Source organism: Pan troglodytes, chromosome 15, assembly GCF_028858775.2.
Source record: "Pan troglodytes isolate AG18354 chromosome 15, NHGRI_mPanTro3-v2.0_pri, whole genome shotgun sequence".
Lineage (NCBI taxonomy): Eukaryota > Metazoa > Chordata > Mammalia > Primates > Hominidae > Pan > Pan troglodytes.
This window is the reverse complement of record NC_072413.2, coordinates 35,599,142-35,616,419: the sequence shown is the minus strand read 5'-3', so window position 1 is coordinate 35,616,419 and position 17,278 is coordinate 35,599,142. Positions and strand designations below refer to the sequence as shown.

The 17,278-nt window shown below is 34.0% G+C and overlaps 1 protein-coding gene across 50 annotated transcripts in view; it reads right to left on the bottom strand.

Moving 5' to 3' along the window:
- MIPOL1 (mirror-image polydactyly 1) overlaps nt 1–17,278 on the bottom strand; it is a 381,371-nt gene that overhangs the window by 195,134 nt on the left and 168,959 nt on the right. For 44 of the 50 annotated variants that reach the window (XM_054665977.2, XM_016926017.3, XM_009427716.4 and 41 more), the window contains one exon: nt 14,162–14,269. The exons of the other annotated variants lie outside the window; for them this stretch is intronic. In XM_054665977.2, coding sequence (XP_054521952.2) covers nt 14,162–14,269 — 108 coding nt within the window. The remainder of the gene's footprint in view (nt 1–14,161; nt 14,270–17,278) is intronic. 50 annotated transcript variants of the gene reach the window in all.

The window sequence follows — 17,278 nt, the reverse complement described above, 5'->3', positions numbered from 1 at the left end:
AATAAATTATAGGATCTATAAAATGTGTCTATGAGTCAGTAGGCAAGAGTGATTTTCCAAGATGCCTTTTTTTGTTTCAGTTAAAATTAAAATCCATGCTGTCTAATCCTTGGAGTCAATTTGTAATTAAGGGGATTTGATGAGAGACCAGGCACTGAATTAATGATAAAATTTAATATCTGTTTTAATGCATCAACATAACAGAAAAACTAACCAACACTGAACAACACAATAAAGTCATTTTGTTGTAGAGGACATATCTATGTCAGTCTGTGAATGTTATTTTTTTGAAAAGAAATATATATGCTAAAGTTCTTTAGATGAACTGGTAAAAACCATATGTCTAAACATCAACACTCATGTCAAAAATATTAAAATAAAGATTAGTTTGGTATGAAAACTACATTGGTAAATGCAATTACTTTTACTGAGAATTTTATGTAATCTCTAATGAAAGTCTCAACTACTTTCCATATCATGTTTCAAAGCAGAAATACTTACTTAGTAAAGTAAGTTAATTGCATTTGACAATAGTAAGTTTATTTATTAAAAATATATTTTTAGTTAAGAAAGAATGCTTAAGTTTTAAGATCTAACAAATTAAATTTCATAGTATTTCAAACAACCAATCTGGACTCTATGCTATGCTTTTCACAGCATTACTACACTGCAATTCATCAAAGAATTTAATATATCACTTATTCCAAATCACTTTAGGGCACAACTTTACATAGAATTCAGTTACTGGAAATAGTTAAAACTCAAAGAATGAAAAAATTTCATTTGACCAGCATTCACCATGTAGCCTCAACCAATTCTTCCCCCTAAAATACCAAGAAAGCACTAAAAAGACATAAAACTGATAATGCTTCCAAAATACTGACATCATCCTAATATAAAAATCAACTTGAAAATCAAACAAAACTAAGGTTGAGGAACTATTTTGTCCTTACTTTACCTTCCAAACACAAAGTCTACACTAGGCAAGTTTTCAAATTCAGAGTAAGATATTCTAATTCAGGTCAAGCACAGTGGCTCATATCTATAATCCCAGTACCTTGGGAGGCTGAGCTGAGAAGACAGCTTAAGCTCAGGAGTTCCAGACCAGCCTGGGCAAAATAGTGAGATCTCATCTCTACTAAAAATAAAAAATAAAAAAAATTAGCAGGGCACAGAAGTGTGTGCCTATAGTGTCAACTGCTTAGGAGGCTGAGGTGGGAGGATCACTTGAGCCTGGAAGATTGGGGCTGCAGTGAGCTACAACTGTACCACTGCACTCCAGCCTGGGTGACAGAAGGAGACCCTGTCTTGAAAAAAAAAAATTCCAATTCAGTAGACTTTGGGTCGGGCCAGATTTTATTATTTTGGAAACATTTTTTTGATTATTCAAATACATGCCTTTGTAAAGAACCTTTAACCTATATTTATTACCTAACCTGACCTCTGCTAGGTATTGTCTTTAAAGCTATCCAGGACATTGTTTCCAAAAATATATCACAGACACCTGCTCTTCTACACCCTTTTGGCCATTGTAATACGAAAAGTCAATAGGGTCAGAAAAAGAAGGGAGAAGATAATGAGCTCCTTAGAAAATAATTTACATTTTTCTACTTTTAAACTTCACATTTACAAGAGTCAAGGCTTCCACTATCACCAATGAGAGTAGAAGGTAAGGAGGAAGATAGTAATGAAGGTACCTACTATTGATGTGGGCAGAGATAGGAAAGGCCTAGGAGGAAGACCTGGGAACACTGAGAGTCTTACATACTCAATTTTTTTCCAGGTCAGTGAACATTTTCTTATGAAAACAATTTCATTCTACCACCCAAATTCCTCTCCCTGAAGTACTGTGGCCAAACTGAAAAAAGGATAAGTAGGTATTAGCCGAACAAAGTAAGGGAATAGACAATATAGAGCGTTTCCATCAGAGAAAATGCCGGATACAAAGACCAGGTGACACAAAGGTTGGAAAAGCATTCCAGGATCTATCCAAAGTCAGTTAACATACTGATACATCTGCCTGTTGGGCCTAAAATTCAGCCTCCTACTAAAAATTTGTGCCGTCATTCAAGTATTCATTTTTTAAAGTTTGCGGCATATTACAAAATGTATAAAACAGTTCCTGTAAGGAAGCTTGCAATGTAATTTTATATTTCTATCATTACTTATCAAAATAAAGTATCAAATTCCTAAAACAACACTGACTATGAAACTCGCAATTAGAAAAACATCATTAGTAACCAATGTTAAAAGCAATTATATGCAAGTATCATAAGTATTACATTTACATTTGTCATAAATAATCTCCACAGAAATTTCTCACAGTAATTCAGTATTCCTTTCATGGCAGAGGTTATAGTTCACAGCTGTTTCATCTGCATCTCATCAGTCTTTATTGTGTCTTGATGGACTTGATGAACCTGCATAGGCTATAATGATTTGACTATACCTGGTGTTATAATCCATGGAATCACCTTTCACTGTAGTTGTTCATTTTAGACAGCACACAATGAATGCTGTTAGAGCAATTCCACATTTGGTATGCAAAGACTGTAAACCTGGTCTAGCTGAGAGTCTTGCTTGTAAAGAAAGACATTCTCTTGAGAAAAAAATTATTATGTGGAAAACAAAGGCTGGCAAGGGAACAGAACGCTGTTAGAAACCAAGGCAGAATTTCTCCCCATCTCCCTTGTTCAAAAATTGGTGTTTTCTTTATATACTGACTTCTTTCTCTCCTCTTTTCCAACTGACTGCTTCATAACTTCAGATTGCCCATAGTCTACAGCTGTCTACATGGACCCAGGCCTACTTCATGATCATTTGGTTTAGCATTCAAAACTGACTTAGCTCCCTTCCCTTTCAGTATCCCAATTCCAAATTATTGAAGGAGTAATCTGACTTACTAACTTTTCAAACCAGGCCATATAGCTCAAGGTCATTAGATGGCTTTGGGTTACACGGCCATGCATCAGATTTCTTATAGAAAGAGAATGGTTGAAGGATGGGTAAATGAATTTGAGTAGACAACAAAAAAGATTTGTTACACTCTTCATTCTTTAAAACAAATCTTCCTCAGTATTACATACACATTATACACTAACCTTCCCACTTTTACTTAATAACTGAGCTCCTCAAAAAAAATTTACATTTTTCAATGAGGAGTTCATGTCCTTTGTAGGGACATGGATGAAATTGGAAATCATCATTCTCAGTAAACTATCGCAAGAACAAAAAACCAAACACCGCATATTCTCACTCATAGGTGGGAATTGAACAATGAGATCACATGGACACAGGAAGGGGAATATCACACTCTGGGGACTGTGGTGGGGAGGGGGGAGGGGGGAGGGATAGCATTGGGAGATAAAAAAAATAAAATAAAATAAAAATAAAAATCAACATTCAAAAAAAAAAAATTTACATTTTTCTACTTTTAAACTTTCCATTTACAAGAGTCAAGGCTTCCACTACCACCAATGAACTGAAATTGCAATGACAAAGCTACCACTGCCTTAGAAATATGCCTGTTCTGATACTTTGCCCATTTTTGAATTGGGTTACTTGCCTTTTCTTTGCTGAGTTATAAGATTTATATACTCTAGATATAAGTTCCTTGCCAGATATATGATTTGTAAATGATTTTCCCATTATGTGGGTTGTTTTTTCACATTTTTGATGGTATACTTTAAAACACAGAAGTTTTAAATTTTTATTAAGCCCAGCTTAACTGTTTTTTAGTTGTTGCTTGGGATTTTGGTTTCTATCTAAGAAAGCTTTGCCTAACTGAAGGACCCAAAAATTTGCAGTTATGTTTTTTCTTCTAGGAGTTTTATAGTTTTAGCTTTAACATTTAGATTTGTGAAAAATTTTGAATTACTTTTGTATGTTGTATGATGAGGTATGGATCCAAATGCATTCTTTTGCATATGAATAGCCAGTTGTCTTGAGACCATTTGTTGAAAATGCTATTTTTATCCCCATTGAATTGTTTTCTCACCCCTCTCAAAAGTCAATTGACCATAAGTATGAGGTTGAGTTCTGGACTCTCAATTCTGTTCCACTTATCTGTATGTCTGTCCTTATGCTATTACCATACTATCTTGATTACTGTAGCTTTGTAGTAGGCATTACATCAAGACCCGTGAGTCATCCAAGTTTGTTCTTTTTCAAGATTGTTTCGGCTATATCAGTTTTTATATTAGGATTACTAGCTTAATGAATGATATAAATTTCTACTTTTCACTGTGGTCTTGTTTAGATTGCATTAGAATGATCTTGGCTTAAGTAGTAAATAGGATCCGTTTTTTAAATCATATAGTCTTAGTGCCTTTTTATACAGTGAATTTTAAATTACTTTTTCAGTTGTTTCAATATATCCATCTACTTTTCTGCTTCTTAAGTCAATTTTAGTGGCTTGTATATTTTGCTAGGAAAGTACCTTCTTTCCTTTGACTACCAGATTTGGTCCATAGAACTGTAAATAATTCTCTTATTTTATAATCTCTTCTAGTTCTCTATATTACTATCTCATCTTTATTATAGCAACTTCTTTTTCCTTTTCCTTAGTGCATAAATGATTGTACAGTGGGAAATACAATATCAGGAAATAGTTTGAAAAGGAAGAGAATGATATCAGATCTTGCACAGGTTGGATTCATACCATGGAAATGTATGGGAATATTCAGAGGTCAGATTTAGAAGGAGAAGAGAAATAAAAAGAAGAAACAATAGTGAATGCCAACATTTAAGTGGTACACAAAAATAAGTGGTTCACAAAGGAGACTAAATAGTAATAGAAAGATAGGAGGATAACCAAGAGACTGTGTTATCACACAATTCAGAATAGAATAAAATTTCATGGAGTGGTTCAGTGTCAAATGCTGCAAACAAAAAATATAAAGTGTCCATTTGATGTGCCAGAAAACTGACATTGGTACAATGCTATTTAACTCAAAAGATATAGAACTTATTTGGATTTCACCCATTTTTATATGCACCCTTTTTCCCTCTCTCCCTTCTTCCTTCCTTATCTTTCTCCCTCCCTCTCCCTTCTTCCTTTCCTTCCGTCCCTCCCTCTCTTTTCTTTCATCCCTTCCTTCTTACATTCTTTCCTTCCCTCCCTCCCTCCCTTTCCCCCTTCCCTCCTCCCCAGCATATAAGTCTGTGACATTTTAATATCACCACAATGGGAATACAGAATGGTTACATCACTATAAAGAAATACCCCCTTGTTACCTTTCAATAGTCATAGCCTGTTCCCAAACCTAACTCCTAGCAACCACTGATTTTTTCTCTATCACTATAATTTTGTCACTTTGGGACTTATATAAAAATGGAATCATATAAATTTAACCCTTTGAGAATGGCTTTTGCATCATGCCCTTGAGACCCATCTGAGTCATGGGTGTATCAATAGGTTGTTTCCTTTTATTGTTGAGTAATATTCTATTGTGTGGACATTCATCTGTTGACCTACTAAATTTGGCTTCTTTCTAGTTTTGGGCAATTATGAATTAAGCTGTTATGATCATTTATGTACATGATTTGTGTTAAAATACATTTGCATTTTTCTGAGATAAAGATCCAGGAGTGCAATAGCTGAGTTATATGGTAAGTATAAATTTAACTTTATAATAAACTGCCAGTGTTCCAAAGTAGCTGTACCATTTTACACTCCTAACAGCAATGTATGAAAGATTCAATTTCTCCACATCCTGTCAACATTTGGTATATCAGTATTTTTTCATTTTAGCCATTCAATTGGTGTGACATGATATCTCATTATGATTTTAATAAACTTGTAAATTTTTAAAGATAATTTTAATTTTAAAAAGTTTTAAAAATAGTAAAGTCAGAGTTTAAGATTTCAGCTACTTTTGTCAAACATTCTGCTTCAGTAATACTGGACTCAGAAGGATCACTGGTGCCCAGGAATTGGAGGTTATAGTGAGCTATGATCATACCACTGCACTCCAGCCTGGGCAAAAAGAAAGAGCCTGTCTCTTAAAAAAAAAAAAAAAAAAAGGCATAAAAATAGGAAAGAAATAACCACCGCATTCCTGTCAAGACTGAATGCTGAATTGCTTTTTGGTAGGGGAAAGCTTGAGAGGATATGAAGATTATATCAACTGTCTTAGCCTACATGCCTAGAAGGATGGTAGTACCATTAATTGATAGATGTTAATAGACCAATTTGGCAGTAAATAATAGAAAACCATAAAGAATGATTTAAAATATAGGGCTATTTTATCTTGCCCCCCAAAAAGTTGCTGATGATATAGTTGCTTAACGTTCTGTCAGTGGCTCATTGGCTAAGAGGTTCAATGGTGTTACAGCCAGCTACCCTTGGCCTTTGTCTCATGACTATAAAATGACTGCTGCAGTTTCATACAGCATGTAATAAGAAGGGAGGAAGGAGTGATGTTTACTTCATCTGCCCTTATCTAAGGAAAAAAAAACTTTTACAAAGATGCCCCTCTTTCCTCCTCCCCTACTGCTGCAGATTCGCTTTTATGTCTCACTGGTAAAAAGAAAAGCTGAGAAAGTATTTAACCTTTCCAGTGTCTATAGCAGAGTCATGCAAAGGAGAGTATGGCTGGAAATAAATGTTGAGTTATAAAGTCAATAGTGTTTGACTCAGGTCCTGACTCCTTCCTGGGTAGAAGGCTTACAGAGTCAAATTAGGCATTTGGTTTCAAATTTGCTGTGGTTAAGCAGACATTAAGATATTCAAGTGGAAGAGCAGACATAGAGTCATTAGGACAAAAATGATAGGTGATGCCATAGGAAAAGATTAAATTGAGAAGACTACAAAAAAGAAACATCAACTGCTGGTGAGAATATGGAGCAACAGAAGCTCTCATTCATTACTGGTGGGAAAGCAAAATGGTACAACTATCTTGGAAGACAATTGGCAGTTTCCTATAAAACTAAACATATTTTTACGTATGATCCAGAAATTGCACTCCTTAGTACATACTCAAATGAGTTGAAAACACCTGGGTCCATACAAACAAAATGCACATGGGTGTTTATAGAAACTTTATTCATAACTGCCAAAACTTGGAAGCAACAAAGATGACTTTCAGTAGATGACTGAATAAATAAACTGTGGTATATCCACACAATTAAATGTGATTTAGCTGGTGCTAAGAGTTTAGCACCAGCAAACCTCTTAGCCCATAAGCCACTGACAGAACATTAAGCAACTATATCCTGATTTTTTTTTTGAGCAAGAGAGAAAAAAGCCCTATATTTTAAGCACTTTAAAAAAAGGAGCTATAAAGCCATCAAAAGATATATGGGAATTTTAAATGCATATTACTAAGTTATAGAAGCCAATATGAAAAGGCCACATATTCTATAATTCCAACTATATGACATTCTGGAAAAAGCAAAACTATGGAAACAGCAAAAAGCTGGTCAGGAGGGATGAACAGGCAGACCACAGAGGATATTTTGGGCGGTGAAACTGTCCTGCATGATACTATAATGACTACATAACATTACACATTTATCAAAAGCCACTCAATGTTCAACACCAAGTGAATTCTAATGTAAACTATGAACTTTTGGTTACAATGATGTGTCAATGTAGGTTCACTAACTATAACAAATGTACCACTCTGGTGCAGGATGTTGATAGTGGGAGAGGTTGTATGTCTGTGGGACCAGTGAATATATGGAAACTCTGTGTTTTACAATTTTGATGTGAACCTAAAACTACTCTAAAAAGCAAAGTTTATTTTAAAAAATAAGAATAAGGAAATAACTAACCCAGAGAACATTTATTCTTTAGAAATAGATGGAAAAATAAGCACCACCAATTAAGACTAAGTAAGGAAGAGCAAACAAAGAGGAAAAAAAATGGAGATATGGTGACAGAAAACTACAGAAAGCCAGTCACAGGAGTAACTGCCTGTAACTGCCTACTTGGCAAGCTGAGGCAGGAGGACTGCTTGAGCCCAAGAGTTTGAGATCAGCCTGGGTAACATGGTAAGAATGAAAGAAAGAAAGAAAAGAAAGAGAAGAGAAGAGAAGAGAAAAGAGAGAAGAACAGGAAGAAAGGAAAGAAAACTAGTGTGTCAAGAGGGTGGGACCCAACAAGACTGAAATGAGCTATTCTTCTTAGGTTGATTGGGATGTAAAGATAATACATAATAAATATCAAAGTTTTATTAACAATCAGAGCTCTTTTATAATCTAAGGAAGATTCACTTTCAATGGAATTACATTGGACAGTTCCAATTGTAGGAAGGAAATGTGTGAGTAGGAAGGTAAATTAATAAATTAAAAAGGAGGCTGGGCATGGCAGCTCATGTCTGTAATCCCCGCACTGTGGGAGGTCGAAGCGGAATGATCACTTGAGCCCAGGAGTTTGAGACCTCGTCTCTACAAATAATAAAAAAATCAGCAGGGCATGGTGGCACATGCTGTGCTTCCAGTTATGTGGGAGGCTGAGGTGGGGGAACCACTTAAGCCAAGGTGGTTGAGGCTATAGTGAGCTGTGATTGTGACACTGGACTCCAGCCTAGGTGACAGAGTGAGACACTCATCTAAAAAAAATTATAATAATAATGAAAATAATTATTAAAAAGGGTAGACAGACAGCCAAATCATGAATGAACTCCCATTCACAACTGCTACAAAAAGAATAAAATACCTAGGAATACAACTTACAAGGGATGTGAAGGACCTCTTCAAGGAGAACTACAAACCACTGCTCAACAAAATAAAAGATACAAACAAATGGAAGAACATTCCATGCTCATGGATAGGAAGAATCAATATCGTGAAAATAGCCATATTGCCCAAGGTAATTTATAGATTCAATGCTATCGCCATCAAGCTAACATGAACTTTCTTCACAAAATTAGAAAAAGCTACTTTAAATTTCATATGGAACCAAAAAGGAGCCCACATAGCCAAGACAATCCTAAGCAAAAAGAACAAAGCTGGATGCATCACGCTAGCTGACTTCAAACTATACAAGGCTACAGTAACCAAAACAGCATGGTACTTGTAGGAAAACAGATATATAGACCAATGAAACAGAACAGAGGCCTCAGAAATAACACTACACATCTACAACCATTTGGTCTTTGAGAAACCTGACAAAAACAAGCAATCGGGAAAGGATTCCTTATTTAATAAATGGTGTTGGGAAAACTGGCTAGCCATATGCAGAAAACTGAAACTGGACCCCTTCCTTACATCTTATACAAAAATTAACTCAAGATGGATTAAAGACTTAAACATAAGACCTAACACCATAAAAATCCTAGAAGAAAACCTAGGCAATACCATTCAGGACACAGGCATGGGCAAAGACTTCATGACTAAAACACCAAAAGCAATGGCAACAAAAGTCAAAATAGACAAATGGGATCTAATTAAACTAAGGAGCTTCTGCACGGCAAAAGAAACTACCATCAGAGTGAACAGGCAACCTACAGAATGGGAGAAAATTTTTGCAATCTACCCATCTGACAAAGGGCTAATATCCAGAATCTACAAATAACTTAAACAAATTTACCCCCTGAAAAACAAACAACCCCATCAAAAAGTGGGCAAGGGATATGAACAGACACTTCTCAAAAGAAGACATTTATGCAGCCAACAAACATATGAAGAAAAGCTCATCGTCACTGTCATTAGAGAGATGCAACTCAAAACCACAATGAGATACCATCTCATGCCAGTTAGAATGGTGATCATTAAAAAATCAAGAAACAACAGATGGTGGAGAGGATGTGGAGAAATAGGAACGTTTTTACACTGTTGGTGGGAGTGTAAATTAGTTCAACTATTGTGGAAGACAGTGTGGTAATTCCTCAAGGATCTAGAACTAGAAATACCATTTGGCCCAGCAATCCCATTACGGGGTATATACCCAAAGGATTATAAATCATTCTACTATAAAGACACATGCACACTTATGTTTATTGTGGAACTGTTCACAGTAGCAGACTTGGAACCAACCCAAATGCCCATCAATGATAGACTGGATAAAGAAAATGTGGCACATATACACCATGGAATGCTATGCAGCCATCAAAAAGGATGAGTTTATGTCCTTTGCAGGGACATGGACGAAGTTGGAAATCATCATTCTCAGCAAACTAACACAGGAACAGAAAACCGAACACCACATGTTCTCACTCATAAGTGGGAGTTGAACAGTGAGAACATATGGACACAGGGAGGGGACCATCACACGTGGGGGCCTGTTGGGGGTTGGGGCGCTAGGGGAGGAGAAATACCTAATGTGGATGATGGGTTAATGGGTGCAGCAAGCCACCATGGCATGTGTATACCTGTGTAACAAACCCTCATGTTCTGCACATGTACCCCAGAACTTAAAGTATAATTTAAAAAAAAAAGGATAGAAAGGCAATATATATGAATTTTCTTATTAAGTTTGATGTCTACATATTTATATCTAATGCAAATTTATTTTAAAAACATTATATGTTTAAGGCTGGGCTTGGTGACTCATGCCTGTAATCCCAGCACTTTGGGAGGCTGAGGCAGGCAGATCACTTGAGGCCAGGAGTTCGAGACCAGTGTGGGCATTGCGGCAAAACCCCGTCTCTACTAAAAATACAAAAATTAGCCAGCGTGGTGGTGCATGCCTGTAATCTCAGCTACTCAGGAGGCTGAGGCCAGAGAATGACTTGAACCTGGCAGGCAGAAGTTGCAGTGAGCTGAGATCGAGCCACTGCACTCCAGCCAGGGCGACTGAGTGAGACGGTTTCAGAACGAAGAAACAAACAAACAAAATCACATGTTCAAAAACATGTTCTTCCAGAAACTAATTTCTTAACATAAGTAGATAAAATTTACTTTAAACAAGAAAATAAGCTGTTTTTTTAAAAAAGTAACTTTCAGAATATATACTAGTATCAGTATAATTCAGTCCCTTATCCTATAGATACCACTGTGTTTTACTTGTTATTAGAGAAAATAGAAAACATAAAAGTAGGAGAAACAGTGCTATGCCTTGCAATTTTTTTTTTTTTTTTTTTTGAGACGGAGTCTCACTCTGTTGCCCAGGCTGGAATGCAGTGGCACAATCTCTGCTCACTGCAACCTCTGCCTCCTGGGCTGAAGCAATTCTCCTGCCTCAGCCTCCTGAGTAGCTAGGATTACAGGCACCCACCACCACGCCTTGCTCATTTTAGTATTTTTTAGTAGAGACGGGTTTTCATTACGTTGGCCAGGCTGATGTAGAACTCTTGACCCCAAGTGATCCACCCATCTCAGCCTCCCTAAGTGCTGGGATTACAGGTGTGAACCACCACGCCTGGCCTGCAAAATTATCTAGTGTAATTGCCTCCTATGTTAGAAAGAATGCTTATAAATGATCACCAAAAATCTAATCTTAGTCTCTACCATAAAAAGTCATTTAGAAAAAGACCTCTGGTTATTAGAACAAATAAAGACATTATTATTAAAATGACACTAGATTATTAAAAAGTATTTCCTTACATGATAACTGATTTTGCCATAATTATTTTGGAAAGTTCCATGTAATCTATGACCATTAATTGTGATTGTATTCCCCCAAATATATCTCTAGAACTGAAATTCCTTTAGGAATTTCAGTGTAATTCAATAAAATAAACCATGAATTGCTCAGTTTTTACCCTACTCAAGTTGAATTTAATAGTGATATTAATAACAGTACTATTTATAATAAAATACTAAAAATATTATTGGCAGACTGAAAGCTTTAGAGACAGTGAATCGTTTTTAAAGAGTTGTTCCTGACACTTATTAGATACTAACTAAATATTAAATCAGTTAACCAAAAAATGATACTTACAAATAAGTTGTAAAAGATAAACATATTGCTCAGAAAGGAGGCAAACTGTTCTCACCAGATAGCTTGGTAGTAAACTTATTATTCATAACTCATATGACAACTTAAAGGTACATAGTGCTATAATTAATGCATCAAATAAAAAACAAAAACTTCCTGGAAGGTAACAGTAATTTTTAAAAAATGATTCAGAATAAAGCAAATGTTTTATAATTGACCTAATTTTCAGAACAACTTTAGAGCTTCTCATGAGGAAATATGGCATAAAATTAATAAAAAATTATTCAGTCAGTGTTATGCAAGACAGACCATTTTAAAACAAGCTTAAATGAACACAGATGCTTAAAAAAGATTGAGTTGATGAGTTTTAAAAAATTAATTCTTCCTCTCATCTTCACCAAGAATTTAAGCTAGCTTATTAATGAATGTTATGAAGGATTAAAAGACAACAGAAAAATTTCAGACTTCTGCAAAAAAAACATGAGCAACTAGAAAAGATTTTAATATAGTATATTTGTCAGGAGTGAAAATATAGCTACATTGTTTTAAATTAGATAGTAGTCTTCAGTTAGCAGAAATTTCTATCTTATGAGGGTTTAATGTTTGTTTTCAACTTATCTATTTCCAGCCTGGCCAACATAGTGAAACCTCGACTCTACTAAAAACACAAAAATTAGCCAGGCGTGGTGGTGGGCACCTGTAGTCTCAGCTACCCGGGAGGCTGAGGCAGGAAAATCACTTGAACCCAGGAGGCAGAGTTTGAAGTGAGCCGAGATCACACCACTGCACTCCAGTCTGGGCAATGGAGCAAGACTGTCTCAAAAAAAAAAAAAAATTATTCCATCTATTTCTTTATTTCTCTCCATAAATAGCAGCTATCATTTCATTAAATTAAACAGAAACACACAACCAGAAGTGCCAGAATAAAGATCATGAAATTAATATATACTTAACAAACTAGAATTTTTATCTTAGGTGCTGTTTTAAATGGAGACTGCCATATCATATTAAGCCCATTAAATCTGTCCCCTAACACTGACAATAAATTAGCACACATTATGGAAGCTGCTTTTCAAATACTGTTTTCTATTTTGCAAGTATACATTTTAAAAATTATTATTAGTTTTCATAAAATAGTAAATTCCTTGGGGGTAATTAGAAATAATCACAGCAATCTATAATTTGTTCCTTTCTCATGTATTGTTTTCATCTGTCTAAAGAAGAAAAGTGCATTAGACAAATATAACAAAGTTATTATAAGCCTACCACTAAGAATATCAAAATGAAGTTAAATACATTTTGTGGAAAAACCTGACTTCCACCAAATCTCATACTTCTTAGACAGATTAAAAATATTTTCTACATTAAAATGTCACCATTTTCCTCAATTTTGGTACATGATTCCAGCTTAGTGAATTACACAGCTAATGCCATGATATTGCTCTGTAATATGCAGCAAAAAAACAAATTTAAGACAGCAAAGTAGAATATAACATTCTTGGTAGCAAATCTTTTCTTATTGTACAATAAAAACAATGATGAATCTTTTCTGTTTCTCATGGATTTCTTTTTTTAAACCTTAACAGGTTAGCATGAGAATGCAAGCACCTTGAGGGTAGAGACAACTACTGTGTACAGGCACTATACTGGGAACTAGGCAAAAGATAAAAAGTAGAATGAAAAGTCACAAGCACCTTAAGAAAAAAATACAATTAGTAGAATTAAAACCATGTCCTTTTTCATAATTACTCGATCTATAATACAATGAGACAGAACTTTTTGTCATGAAATGTGTATTTCACTTGTTTAAAGTTCTAGTTGAATTTATTATTTAACATCTTTCTTTCTCTTTTATTGTAACATTCCAAGTACCTCTTCATTTCCCAAACACGCTCTTCAAACACATATTCATTTCCCAAACACATATTCTTCAAGGACTGTCAGTTCTGTGAATATTACAAGTCCTTTTAAAAATTATTATAATAAATATTGATGCAAAGCAAAGGCCCATGATTTAATTTTTTTTCTTTTAGTATGGTCACTTTTTATTAACTACAAAAGGTAATGATATAAAAAAGAAACAGAATAAACATTTACCAAAAGTTATTAATATACCACCACTCAAAATTCAGAAAATGTGTTGTTTTCACGTACACATACATGAAATAAAATAATACCATAACAGAAGGGTGCTGTATCTGTGTTTAAAGAAGGGGTTGTTGGCAAACACCACAGCTCACTTCTGCTGAAATGTACACAACTGATATATGCAGCACAGAAAGCTGGCACCAAGGGCTTACAACCTTAATTTGCCTGCAAGAAGGAACGGAGATTTACCTTCAGAGCACGTTCTTGATTGTTTTCAGCAGTCAGATGTCTCATGTTGTTTGCTGAAGTCTGGTTCTGCTCTTTCAGATGATGAAGCTCCTGCTCTAACCGTTTGCACTGCCACAGGGGAAGAATCCCATTAAGTAAAGGAGTTATAGCATTTTTTTTCACCAAGCCACATGAATTAATGTAAATAATATCATTGTATTCTCTAAAAGACAAGGTTTTTTTTTTTTTGCAACAAGAATGGTAAGTAAAAGTAATGTTAAATACAATAAATAAAAACATTGCTTACAGTATTCTAAAAATTCAATTATAATTTTCAGTTAGTTTATTAATCTGAATGTTATATAAATCACAAAAATAGTTTTATAAAATTAAGGTCAAACCATATTTAAAATTATTTACTTCTTTGACCAAATGGTTCTGATTATCTATCTGTTGGTTGAATAAAACTGGGCTTCTAAAAATCATATTGGATTCTAAATAAACTACAATATGATATTGTATGATCACATTTTATTAATATTTAAAAATAAAAATTATAAGGTATATGTTCAGAAATATTTCTAGATTTTAGAAATATCTAAGGAAATGATTCTATAGGGAAAAAAGCAATAGCCAAAGAGTGCCAAGACTTGGAAATAGATAAAGAATTGAGTGTTTTTAATTTCTCCCATTTTGACCAAATTTTACTTTTAAGTAAAAGTGGTTAACAGATATGTGAAATGACCACTTTCACCTATTTGGAATACAAGTAAAGAATATAAGAGAATATAAGTAAAAATAATAAGTTAAAGTTTCAATGAGCCAATAGAAGCATCTATGTTCAAAAAATTTTTGAAATATCTTGCCATTTGAATATAAGATTTCAATATAAATATGTAAAACACTTCACGTAATAATTACACAGGCTATAAAATGGGGTGCTGCAAATCAGGACAATAGGAAGACACATGGGGGATTAAAGAAATAAAGTACTAAACACACCATTGAGGAAAACATTAAAAACCATTCCTTAATTTATCTATTTTAAAATTAGAATATTTACAAAACAACTAATAAGGACACATACTGATTTAAGATCTGGAAAAAGTTCTTTCTAGATTATTTGACAAATGGATAGTTGTCATCATAGATGAATAAAAAATCATTACTTATTATGTTACAATCATGATGCAGCTATCATCCAAAATGACATTTCTTACTACTCTGATTTCTTCTGCCTCTGACCCAAATCATATTAGGCAGTACGTATCAATATTTCACAACTTTGAGTAATATAAAAAATGTTTTAGAAGAAAAAGTCTTACCAGACTCCTAATATTGACTTCGATTGCCAAATGATGTTTGTGTACAAATATGAAATTGAGTATACACACTTCATACATATATAATACAATTATAAAATCAAAACTCACTTAAAAATAAATAAAATAACCATAATATCAAGGCATTTCTAATCAACATTAATTTAATTTAGCAGATAGTTTTGTTGAAACTAAATTCTCCAAATATGATAAAATACTGACTCAGTGCAGATTTTTTTACATTGCCATGTCTATTCCATCATCAGCTGTATGATAACTTAATTTACCTATCACATTTTTAAAAATTTACTTGAAAATTTTGTGACACATATTATGTGGTATTTATTTTCAGGAGACACATGATCTACATATTAAACTGTGTCTCTGTCTTTTATAGCCAGTAACAAAATATTTGGTCAGAATGCAATCAAATCACAGTGTGTGTTACTGAGGACACAAATTATGACCCAAGAAAATGAACATGGCATAGCACTAACTGTACTATCGTGTGTACTCACGATACAGTAGAGATAGTCTCTACTAAATTATCCTTTACATTTTCAATTAAATTTAATATAAAATTATTAAGATTAAAATGTAATAACTAAGTAGGACCTATAAGGATTTAAAGGTGGGGCAGATTATTTTGGCTATGGGAGAAAGAATGTTTCATGGAGCTGCTGACATCTGAGTTGGGCTTGTTTTGGGAATGTGATTTTGTAAGCTGACATGGAGAAAGAAGAATACAGGAGAAAAGAAACGAAAGTAGAAACTTAAGAAGTGTATCTGAAGAAAAAGAGGAAGCATGGTCAAGAGTTGTATGACCACCTATTATTTTCATTCCAAATAAATTAGAAATCACCCAGGAATAGGGATTTTTCCAAACTACATGGTAGAAACATAAAAAATTCACTCATTCATGCTCAAGAAATAAATGCTAAATGTTCTTGTAAAATAAATATTTGTAGCATATTTAACTACATTAAATGTTTATTTAAATTTATGTAATCCTATATTATTTCTTCATTTGACATTATCCTTGAAAATCCTAACATATTCCCCACAATTGCATATTTATGCATAATTTCTACTGGTTTGTTTCTTTTTACTTTTATTAAACTCTGCAATTTTGAAATTTATTTTGAAGCAATGGGATTGAACAATTTATTCATCAGGAAGTGGCATAGTATATTAATTACTGTCACTCTATAATTTCATAAAATAGTTATAAAGCAGATAAAGATCCTATCCTTTAACCACATCTCAAATTTTATTGATATTCTCACCAAATTAATTTGTCAAAATGTTTATATTTTTAATTGTTAAATTTGTCATTAAAATGATACAGAAAGGGCAGGAGTAGCTATGCTTATATCAGACAAAACAAATTTCAAGACAAAAACTCTAAGGAAAGACAAACAAGGTCATTATATAATGATAAAGTGGTCAATTCAGCAAGAGGATGCAGCAATTTTAAATATATATGCACTCAACATTCGAGCACCCATATATATGTAAAGCAAGTATTATTAGAGCTAAAGAGAGATATAGGCTCCAATACAATAATAGCTGGATATACCAACATCCCACTTTCAGAGATGAACATATTTTCCATAAAGAAAATCAACAAAGAAACTTCGGACTGAATCTGAACTATAGACTAAATGGATCTACTAGACAGTTATGGAACATTTCGTCCAACGGCCGCAGAATGCACATTCTTTTCCTCAGCACATGGATCATTCTCATGGGTAGATCATATGTTAGGTCACAAAACAAGTCTTAAAACATTAAAAAAACTGAAATAATATCAAAC